At 38.9% G+C, this 11,501-nt stretch overlaps 1 protein-coding gene across 3 annotated transcripts; it reads left to right on the top strand.

Moving 5' to 3' along the window:
- The first annotated feature begins 1,044 nt into the window (after positions 1 to 1,044).
- Positions 1,045 to 9,804, top strand: LOC143858791 (uncharacterized). Of its 3 annotated transcripts, none has more exons than XM_077369506.1 (4): positions 1,045 to 1,576; positions 3,438 to 3,551; positions 4,394 to 4,687; positions 5,169 to 5,375. In XM_077369506.1, exons 1-4 carry the CDS (start codon positions 1,127 to 1,129, stop codon positions 5,298 to 5,300), a joined length of 990 nt encoding a protein of 329 aa, XP_077225621.1. In that variant the 5' UTR covers positions 1,045 to 1,126; the 3' UTR covers positions 5,301 to 5,375. The 3 variants fall into 3 exon arrangements, with proteins under 3 accessions (XP_077225621.1, XP_077225622.1, XP_077225620.1); XM_077369507.1 differs by lacking the exon at positions 5,169 to 5,375 and adding an exon at positions 4,873 to 5,088 and having other exon boundaries at positions 1,049 to 1,576; XM_077369505.1 differs by lacking the exon at positions 5,169 to 5,375 and adding an exon at positions 9,176 to 9,804 and having other exon boundaries at positions 1,052 to 1,576.
- The last annotated feature ends 1,697 nt before the right edge of the window (positions 9,805 to 11,501 follow it).

The raw sequence follows: 11,501 nt of genomic DNA, 5'->3' as shown, positions 1-11,501 counted from the left end.
TCTACTGATTGGAGGGTTAGAATCATCCTATGAAGATAATTTTATGGGCAACCTATTTATGTTGGGGCCCCATAAATGAGCGGTTTGGAACTTTTAACAAAGCGGGATCAATGTATATATAGAGAGAGAGTATCAGGCGAGGGAAGATTTTATGGGCCCCCAGCAATAGCAGAGTACCTATATAAAAAGTGCTCTGAGAAAGAGGGGTCAATTTTAGCAAAACACCCCCTCCGACTGCGAGGCAATGGTAGCAATCTCTCTCTACAGAGGAACCTCCACAGGGTCCTGACCTCGCACGGTGATGGCTAATGCTAAACCCTCATATCACCCTCCGAGATTTTAGGCGGCTCATTGGCAAGCGAGCCAATGCACTATCTTGACTCTACACTATCACCATCCCCATCACAGAGCAAGAGGACGGCGTGGGAGATAACTCCTCCAAACCCGAAATCACCGCCGTTCAGTTGATGGGCCTCAATGTGACTACTGACTAGACTGTGCATAAAAAATAATCTCCATTGGATGATGATCATAACCTTCCAATCAGTTAGATCATCCATTGGAAATGATTTTTCTTGGTACCACATATTTATGTTGGACCTAACAACATAACATAATGGTTTAGATCATTGAACAAGTGGGCCCTACTCTATTTTCAAAAAAAAGGTTTTTGACCTATGTACAAACATGATATACGGCTTCTTCAAAGATCTAAACAATTCATCCATGAAAGGGTTCCTAACTAGAGAGGTACTACTGGGGATGCCTTATGGCAGGACAACCAATTGGGGGGTGAATTTATTTTTGAAGGGGGCGATTTATCAGCCTCCTAATTTTACGGGAAAGGCTTATTAATGTTGTGGGACAACAAATGAAGGATTTATCAGCCTCCGCAGGTGTATGTATTTTCTTCATAAAATACAGTATCGCCCATGGCCCACCTTGTTCAAAGATCTAAACCATTCAATTGTAGGGGTTCACAAAGGGTTAGGGTTCCGGGAGAGAGATTGAACGGTTTTTCAGCTTCGCAGCCGTTACAAAGGTGACAAGGGACCCAAGAGAAGCTTATATAAAAAAAGAGGTGCCAATTTTAGCGAAAACACCCCCGTCTACCTGCAATAGTGCAATGGTGGCGATTTCCCTCTACAGGGGGAACCTCCACAGGGTTCCCGACCTCCCAAGACGATGGCTAATGCCAAACCCTGGTATAACCCTTCGAGATTTTAGACGTCTCGTTGGCAAGCGAGCCAAAGCCCTATCTCTCCTTTCCACCACCATCACAAAGCAAGAAGAAGAAGGCGTGGGAGATAACGAATCCTCCAAACCCCAAATCACCTCCAATAAAGACAATGAAAATGTCCTAGAGGAGAATCTCCCTCAGAAAATAACTGAAGATGAATCGGAGGACCGGGTCAGAACCAATGATAATGATGCCCTAGAGGATCCCAAAGTGAACGATGATTCTCCCTCGAAGCCCGCCGAACCGGATACTGGGAACGATCGGGAAGACGGAGGTGGGACCGCCACGAATGCTCAGGAGGAGAAGGTGGGGGGCACGGATGAGGCCAAAATGGTGGTGAGGATTCTTTAATTTGTTCCCATTTCCTTTCTTGTAGTTTCAATTTCTTTTTTTTTCTTTTTCTTTTTATTGTAGTTGTGAGGAGTTCTGAATTTGCTATAAAATTGTTCATCTTCACAAAACTATGTACTTCTAGAAAAATATAAAGAATGCCCTAGGATATTGCTGTTCTTGAAAATTTGCCGCAACGTACTAAAAAGGAAAAAGACTGGAAAACTGGCATTTTCATGGTCTCGATTGACAGATGCATTGTGACGTGCCTAATTGGCCGTAACACAGATAAACAAAATAAACAATAGAAAAAGAGGGGGAGAGAGGTTGATTCTAGGCAACCCGAAACGGTTCAATTCGAGAGGAACCATGATCTTCTGAAACATAAGTTTCTGTTTTGGTTGCAATTTCTCTACATTTTCATTATGATACAACTCCTTTACCCATAAAAAAAGATACAACTCCTTAAATACAAACACAAAGATTGCCTTATCGCTACCTTGTTAACCTACTTCAGCGACACATAATCAATCACTAACACCCACAACCCTAAAACACATTCCCACAACTACATAATAACTATGTTACAACTACCCACAAACACCATAATTATATGTACATATTATGCATTTTTCTACTTGTAAGAATTTTGGCACTTTCTTTTAATTTCCATTTTTTCCAATATAGTTGTGAGTTCTGAATTTGGTGGGAAATTGTTCATCATCACTAGCTATTTATTTCTAGAATATGATGGTGGGAAGAATCTTTTAGGATATTGGTCGGAATATTTTTTCGGTTGCTGCTGTTGACTAAATGCGCCGCAACATAATTGACAATTTAGTAATTTAATTAAGCAGAATTGAATATTTGGATTTCATGATCTTAGTGGACCGATAAGTCATGATTAATTGGTCTGATGGAGTTTTTTTTTTTTTTTTGGTATGTTGTTTGGGTTTCTGTTAGTGGTTTGTGATCTTGTTGTTGCTATGTCCACTGTCGTGCTCTTTGGAATATGAATTCTAGTTCTTTGACTACTTCAGAAAAAAGTCTATTCAATTGTTCTTGTTGTACTACTTTATTATTCCTCCGATGGATACATGGAATTTATTCTTCCGATGAATTGACAAGTCTGTAGCTGGTAAGCCTACTCATATTTTTTTTTGAAAGATACCAATTTTATTAATACTGTTAAACCTATTACATCAAAGGGACAAGGTGTCCCACTGTTGTAAGTTGTAACAGCCTTTACATCAACCCTAAATACAAGATTATATCCGGCAACCAAGGAGAAAGACTTCGAAGCCCCTTGGTCACCCCTCAGTTCCAAAGCCTACTCATAGTTGAGACTCGGACATTGAATTAATGTGTTTCCACTACTTCAGACTTCGGGGGCGTTTGGATACACGGATCTTAGAATCTAGGTTTTCGTTTGAAAACAGTGTACAAGAGGGTTCATGATCAAGCTGTTGTACTCTGTCCTGACAGCTCACAGCGTTTCTTGGATTTTAACTAAGAAATCCAGGTTTTAGAAATCTCTCCCCCATGTTGAGATTTCTAAAACCTGGAAACATGGGATGATCTCCTGCTCTCTTGTTGTCAGAAAAAAGGGCGAGAAATCAGAAAACGATGGCTGGTCTCTTTTTTCTCTCGTCTCCCATCTATAATTGTGAGGAAATCCAAGATTCTAAAATCTGTGTAATGTTTCCATTTTACGGAACTGATATAGCTATCTTGTTATGTTTTAGGATACCAGTTCTAGATTCAGTTGAAATGTTTTGAAATTTTTTTAGCCTGAATAACGTATCGGTCGTCAACTGTGCTTCTTTGTCTTTACCATATAAGGAATATGATTTGTCGTATTTTCCAGGAAAACAATAGCTTGGATGCTCTCAATGACAAAGCCAAGAGAAAAAAGGAAGTGGAGAAGAAGTTGGAGTTTCTAAATGAAAGAAAACATCAACTAGTACAAATGCTGAAGCAGGTATCTTCTTACTTTCTTTCTCTAGATTTCTGATGAAGCTGATTCGTCAATGTTAATTGCTCATATCTGCTTTTCCATGGAGTATGTTCTGTTCATTTTTCACTCCTATATCTTTGCATTCTATTTTTTTCTAAAGAATATCTTAAGCTCGGCAAGCTCCAGAACGTTTTTATTAACTAATTTGAAGATGCATATCTATTTCATTTGTGGTGCTCTTGTGACCATAGATTTAAATTTTGGTTTTGGCCAAGGCTGAAACTGAAATTTCGGCCGAAATCTGGTACCCAAAAAAAAGCCAATATTTTTTCATTTACCAAATTTCTTCGGTAATTTCAGCTGAAATTTTTGATAAAATACTACATTTAAAAAAAAAAAATCAATTTCACAAAATTTCGGCAGAAATTTGGTAAGTCCTAAATTTTGGATTTCAAAATTTTGTCAGAAATTTGATAAGTCATAATTTTCGGATTTCAGAAAATTTCGGTCTCGGTCCGAACTCCGAACCGAAATCCAAAATTTCGGATTTCAGACAAAATTTAAAATAATGCTTGCGACTACCTCATAACTTCACGGTGCCCAGGATGGTTCTTGCATGAGTAGTTGTACTGTTGTACATAGGGTAGACACTAAACCTCTTCTGATCTGTGGTTTGACAAAAATAGGAGTCTGAATAACCACATGCCACCTGACATTTGTTTTTTGTCTTAATGTTTAACCACGATAGCCTTCAATTAATAATGATGTACACCACTACAATATGTGTAATTATGGATTTCCTTCTTCATAGGAAATAAGATATTATATAACTTATTGTTCTGATAAGTTTGTTTGATTTCCAACAGATTTTAAATGCCGAGGAGGAAATGAAAAAACGAAATAGCATCCAGGCATCAGGTGTTCGTGGTGCTGTTCCTCTACCAGTGGAAGCAACACTTGAGACCATGGGGTCTATTACAAGGCATGCTATTCCCAAAACGAGTTCAGAGATGAATTCTGGTGGCGATCTAGGTGGAGAATCAGAAGATGTTTCTAATCATAATACACATGCACGCAGTTTGTACCTCATGCACAATACATCTCCGTCTGCTGCTTCTCCACTTAGAAGGCCTGCATTTGGTTCTATTCAACATAATACGGTAATTTCAATAAATTCACGCCCTAAAATATTCACATATTGTCATGTTGCTTTTATTATAGTAAGACTTTGGGGCATATCAACTAAACACTCCTTGCATGTCTATAGCTGTTAGTGACTGTTTATACATTTTCATCCTTCATCTATTCTTGATCTTTGGCTATTGCTGATGTCGTGGATTTGCAGCAAATTGTGTATGCTCTTAGCTGGGTAGATGATTTCTCTTACCTAGTCATCTGGAATGGTTGCTGAGAGGAAATTCAATCCCCCCTCCGGCCTTTTTTTTGAATGGTTGCAATTTTATACAAATATAAAGGAAGACTGAGGAGGTCAACCAAACAGTACAAAGGAAATTCAATCCCATTCATAGCTTAAAAGTTAACAGCATCAAGCTGGAACATCCAGGGATTATTATTATTATTATTATTGTTATTATTATTATTTATTATTATTTTGTTGTTGTTGTTGTTTCCTGCCAGCAGGTGACAATGACGTGTCTGGGCTCTCGCCGAACATATAAATCATTCAAAAAAAGCTATAACCAGCAGAAAATATGCAGCGATGACATAATAATGCTGTTTTCATTGTTTAGTTCTTTTATAGGTCATTTGTGATGTGGTCTAATTTGTGTATGCCTACTTCTAATCATTCTAAAAAAAGTGTATGCGTACTTATATACTTTGTTCTTTTCCAGGTCCTCCTAGAGTTATTACTTTTTGTTGGATTGTGGACTTGAAATTTTAACGGTGGAACATGTTAATCATCATAGAAGGTGCATTCCAAATTGATGCAACATGGGCTGAGCCTCATATGAATCAATGGATCACCTTCCTATCCATTGCTTATTCGCTTCCAGCTGCCGACATTTCATTGTCTCACTTTTAGGCATCTACTAGTAATTTTTTAACTGAATGCGAAGCTCCGATGTCCTGCTGGGGAATGAAATTCTTCCTAAATTTCTATGGGCTCCAATCATAAAACAAAGTGAGAGGAAGTTGGCAGGGTGGAAAAAATAATCTTTCTTTATGTTGGTGAATTATTTTGATCAAATTGGATCTTGAGAACCTTCCAACATACTAATGTCCATGTTTAAAATTCCAAGGGAAGTGGCTGGAAGAATCGAAAGATTAGTACGGAACATCCTTTTGGAATGTCAAAGGTAGGTTAAAAACATCAAACATATAGTCATTTGAGAATTGGTTTGCAAAGACAATAATGATTGTGGGCTTGGCCTTGGCAAGTTTACCCTTGGGAATAATGCGCTCTTTGGCAAATGGTGGTGGAGGTTCAATAACAAGAAAGAAGCTTTTTGGATAAAAATGATTGTGAGCAAATATGGGGATGAGAGGGGGTGGGAAGTCATGGAGCTAGGTAGAGGTCGAGGCTCAAGGGCATGGAGATTGGTGTGCCAAATTAAAGATGACTTTGGCTGGGTGTCCATTTGTTGGGGGGATGTTTGGCTAGGTAGAGTCAATCTCTGTCATAGATTCTTGAGAAAAAATGTAAGGGTTTTTTAGTGTTTCGAGAGAATTGGGGAGCGTGGTGTGGCATTGAGTGTTCTTTAGGAACTTGGAGGAGGAGGAAATCAATAGTACCACTAACCTGATTTTTGTTTTGGAACAATCATATGTCTAACAAGCGGAGAAGGATAAACTCATTTGGGCCCCGGACCCTAGGGATACTTACTCGGTCAAAATCTTTCTTCAAGGTCCTTGACAATGCCACTTATTTTTTATCAAAGATTTTGGAGCAATTTATGCAGTGCTTTTGTGCTCCTCCTATCATTGCATTCACTTAGACTGCATGTTTTGAAATGATAAGCACTCATGATTGTCTAAAGTAGAGGAAGTTCATACTTGCTAATAGATGCCCGATGTGCCATGGTGAAGAGGAGAAAATCAACCATCTTATTTATTGCAAGGTCAGCACATGGATATGGCAAATAATAATCACTTGATTTGAAGTTAGTTGGGTCTTCCCTAGATTGTTAAAAGATTTACTTTGATGTTGGAATCTTAGAGGGTTGGGTCCTCTTGGTAAGATCACGTGGAAGTCTGCACCTTTAGCCATAATATGGTCTATCCAGATCGAGTGTAATGCCATCATTTTTAACGGGGAAAAAACTATTAAGTTCAGGCTTTTGCCGAAAATAAAACTAATGATTATCGGTTGGGCCACAGTAGAAAGGGCGTTGGGGTTTAGCGTTTTCTGAACCGATCTAAGGATTATTGGGAGGTCTTCACGGGCTTCTCATACTTATCTCATGAAAGCAAGACTGAATCACCACATAACCGTGTTGATCTTCGATGGAACTAGTTGGTTGTATATCACCCTCGTCTGATATGTAGGAAACCTGATTAGCCCAAGCAAGCTTGACAAACTTGTCCCAACGATTATTTGGATTTTGATTAGTATGGACACAATGAGTACACAATGTTTAGTCATTGTTATGCTATGCTTTCCTGGACCTAGCATCCAATAGTGTGTGACTATTTGGAAAGGAAGGTGGGTGGGGAGGCGGTGTGGAATATTAAACTTAGGAGGAACCTCAAGGATATTGAGATTACTAGTATTTCATCACTCGTGGACCTTCGTGCATCCTACTACTGTTACTAGTCTTTCATCACTTGTGGGCCTTCTTGCATCCTATTACTTTTAACTTTTCTCCCTCTCACTTTGATCAGAGAGTGTGGGTCCCTATTCTATGCGCTCTTTCTTCTACAAGTTGTCTTTCAAACATTTGGTGATATTCGGCCCCTCAACGGGTGGTTGCTTTTGCATGGATGGTGGTAGAAGAAAGAATCAACACTTGTGATCACTTAAAAAGAAGGAAATTTCACCGAGCACGGTGGTGCATCTTGTTTAAAATGGAAGAGAAATCCTATGATCACATTCGTTTGCATTGTTCATTTGCGCAGAGGATATGGGGAGCCATATTAAGAAGCTTCGGATTGCTATGTGTTTTTTCACAGTTCTAATAAAAGCACCATTCTCCACTGGAATGGCTGCCATAATGGAGAAACAGGTCGCTTTTTTTGGAGACCTACTCCCTTCGTAGTCACGTGGTACTTGTGGAAAGAAAGGAACTCTAGGATCTTTGAAGACAAATTAAGGTGTGAGAGAAGGATCATATCGGATATAAGAGCTGATATTATCTTGGTCCAGGAGCAAATCCCTCGTGCCCATAATAGCACAAGAGGAATAATAGTAAGGAATTGGTGAACAGTGATCTTTGAAAAAAGATCAAAAAAGATTGTTGCTCCAAGGTGGAATCCACCCCCACTAGGATAGCACGGGAGAGTTCCAAAAGGGAATTTGGGTCATGCAGGGATTCGTTGTCTTTTTAGAGACTGAAGGTCAAATCATCCAATATTTTTCTGGACCAGTTGGGTTTTGTGGCTCTAATGAAGCGGAAGTTCGAGAGCTGTTGTGGGGATTAAAGATGGCTTGTGATGTCAATGGCTGGTCCTTTTTTTTTGAAATGGATAAAAAAAAAAAAAAAAAAAAAAAAAAAAAGGAGATTCCTCTAATGCTTTAGCATGGGCGATGAACAAAGCCCAGTTCTTTGGCAGCTAGCTGATGTAATATTGGAGATTCACAATTTAATAATTTATGCTCGGTCACTTGTCCCATTTTTAGCCACATGAAGCGATAGGCAAATTTTCATGCAGATAAGCTGGTGAACGAGTGGAAAAGGAGGCAATCATGGTTTCAGGCCTGATAGTGGAGTAGTGCAGTTTGTTTTGGGTGTAAGAGCGCCATTGCAGGCCTGAGGACGTTCAGTGGCTGTGTGTGTATTTGTGGGACATCTTGTCCCTGCTTATGTTTCGCTTATGCTTCATTTTTATTTTTACCTTGAACACAGGCCCCTCAAGTTGAGGGGACACAAGTTCAGTTCAATAACAAATATGCAGCAAGAAAGAAAGACGTATATGGTATCTCTTTGTTTTCAGGCCTCTATAGCCCCTGTAGAAACAGTAGACTAGAAGAGTAATGCAAGTCCAACCCCATGAACCCTGTATCACCATGGAAACATTTACCAATACCTCACATCCACCTTCACTACCGCCATCATGTTTTACTTCAAAGTTCAATGAGGTACAGAGGGATGCTTATATTTTATATCTATTGGAAAATTGCTGCCTCTGCTTTTTTCTTTTTCTTATCCTTTGCTTTTGGTCTCAACTCTCAACACTATATAGTATATAGAAGTTGAAGCTCTTTCAGATACTTTGATGCCCATCATACTTAGTCTACCATTCAGTTTCAAGGATTGTTGAAATTAGGATGCATTATACTGCACCAATCATAGGCATATTCTAAGTTGTGCATATAGGTATGATGTACATTTGGAAGGATTAGCCTCATGCTGTGGCTTCGCTTATATTTTTAATGCCCATGTGACTGCATACCCAAAGCACATAGGAGTTCTTTTCTCAACTTTCTGTAGTTTAGAAGGTACTCAGTCATTCACATTGTGTATATGCAGGTCTCTCTCACCAGTCAAACCAGTCTAGTAGCTAGTGGACATGGCCAGATCACATCCAATATGTTGACAGGTGTTACAGCAAGCCCATCTCGCTTTGCTCCCCCTGGGCATCAAGGCCATGCTCCGAATGTGCCGTCGGTATCTGTTTCTGGAACCCCTTTTATCACCTCCTCACCATCGCCTGCAGCCTCTGGGGGGACTTCAGTCTTTAGAGATTCCCGTCTGACTAGTCCTACGTGGAACTAGAGACTGTTCCGTTTTACTTCGTCTTCATTTCAAGGTAACTTGTAGCAGTACTTTAGGCAAATTTTTTTTTTTTTTTATGACATAGAGTATCCCAACCCCATTTTAGGGCGGGACTAATGCCTATGGATGCACGCAATTGTAACCATTGAATTGCGATGCATGATGGAATTCGAGGCAATCCTGCTCAGTGTCTTTCATTGTATTCTAATCTTTTTCTTTTATGGTAGTTTAGGGCTTACGTTACATTTCTGCATTGGGACTTTGCCACAATTCAGTGACCATGTTGTACTAGGTTAGTGTATCCGTTCAAATCAAACCTGTAAATCCATTGTAAGAACTCAGAAAAGAGAGATATATACAATTCTGTCTCTACTTGGTAATTATTGGTGGAACGCTGTTGGTGTTCTTGAATTAGAAGGCTTACGTGATCATAAATTAGAACGCAAAAACAGTGAGTCGTACTCAGCTTCATAGTTGTACATGTAGTCACAACTCACGCGTACCATCTCTGATATTTTCGAAAATATCATGATGTTTTGCACTTTTTTGATAGAACAAGAAAGGGAAGTGATAAAACACCCCCGTGTTTTTTCTTGGGACTGCCAGCTCCAATGTATCTATAACTGCAGAGGGGCTTATGTGCTTCACATGAGAAGGATTCATTGGGCCAGATTGCGACGTACACTGGAGCTGGCTGTCCCATGCATGGTTTTAAATTTCGGTTTCGGCTAAAATTTCAGACTTATCCAAAACCAACAAGCGCACGAAATGCCCTTTTTAGGGCAAAATATCGGTAATTTCGGTCGAAATTCTGTAACGGAATAAAAATAATAATATTTTATGACAAATTTTGTTGAAATTCCCTGAAGTAACGAAATTTTGAATGAAATTAACAAAATTTTGGTTTCGGAACGTTTCGGTTTGGTCCGGTCCGATTTCGGTCCAAAATTTTGGATTTTGGTTGAAATTTCATACCATGGTCCCACGCAAAGAAAAGGCGTGAATTTAACATTTCCCAACGAAAAAATCCTGAATTTTTACTGAGATTCTGAAAATTCAGTTATCTTCATATTGTATTTTTATCACAAGAATATCCTGGTAGATTCACGGCACTATTTGTTCTAATTTTGTTCTTAAATTTTATATATTTAAATATTTTACTTTCTATAAACCCAAAATATCCTGGTCTTTTTTCTTTTTTAAATTTTAAATTCCCGCTGTTAGGATCTCTAATCTGGATCATGTGGCAGTTGTCTAGATGATTTCGACTGTTCATGAACAGGCGAAGGCCCAAAGTAGGGGTGCAATTTGGGTCTGGTCGGATTGAGCTTTTGCTTGGAAATGAATTGGAATCAACCCCAAACCTGACCCGATCTTATTGTAAAAGCTCAACCGAAATTCTAAGAAATGCCTTTTTTGCTACTGTTTTTCTTTTCTATAATAGTTTTGCATCAATCTTGCTTAATAGCTTCCAAAGTAGACTCAATGTCTTAATTACAAATAAAATTAACTTAAAATAATTTAGGGAAATGATATCAGCACAACCATATTTTGATATTGTTACTAACCCATCTTGTCTTTTAGTATTTAAAGAGCTGTCAAAAACGTATATTACATTCCCCAAAGGGAAGTGATATATCCGCCCCTTTTAATTACTTGGGACACCCAGCAACAGTGTATCAATGACTCTAGAGCAAAGGATATTACATTCCCCAAAGGGAAGTGATATATCCGCCCCTTTTAATTACTTGGGACAACCAGCAACAATGTATCAATGACTGCAGAGGGGCTGATGTACTTCTCGTCAAAAGGATTCAATGGGGCTGATTGCCACGTACACTGCTGCTGAGTGTCCCAAGTAATCAAAAGGGGCGTATACACTACCCTTCCCAAAAAGCTCTCACAATCTAATAAAAGTAGAAAAGACAGCTGGGTTTGTGCAAATATCAAAATATGGTTGTGCTGATAACATTTCCCATAATTTATTTGTAAATAGTGACCTAGTTTTTGTGGTATCCAAAGAGGTCCCAATGTTAGAAGGAATACCAATATTTAGATTCAAAAATAGGCAAAGAACCCT

Source organism: Tasmannia lanceolata, unplaced genomic scaffold (genome assembly GCF_043159265.1).
Source record: "Tasmannia lanceolata isolate RefF3 unplaced genomic scaffold, GAP_Taslan_0.1 ptg000026l, whole genome shotgun sequence".
In the NCBI taxonomy this organism is placed as follows: Eukaryota; Viridiplantae; Streptophyta; class Magnoliopsida; order Canellales; family Winteraceae; genus Tasmannia; species Tasmannia lanceolata.
This window is presented reverse-complemented; position numbering and strand designations above follow the sequence as displayed.

Bases quoted from the DNA above. Each gene is read 5' to 3' on its own strand.
- LOC143858791 (XM_077369505.1), top strand. From the start codon at position 1,127: ATGGTGGCGATTTCCCTCTACAGGGGGAACCTCCACAGGGTTCCCGAC. The intron at 1,577-3,437 runs GTGAGGATTCTT...CGTATTTTCCAG, and splicing joins CGGATGAGGCCAAAATGGTG to GAAAACAATAGCTTGGATGC. The intron at 3,552-4,393 runs GTATCTTCTTAC...GATTTCCAACAG, and splicing joins TAGTACAAATGCTGAAGCAG to ATTTTAAATGCCGAGGAGGA.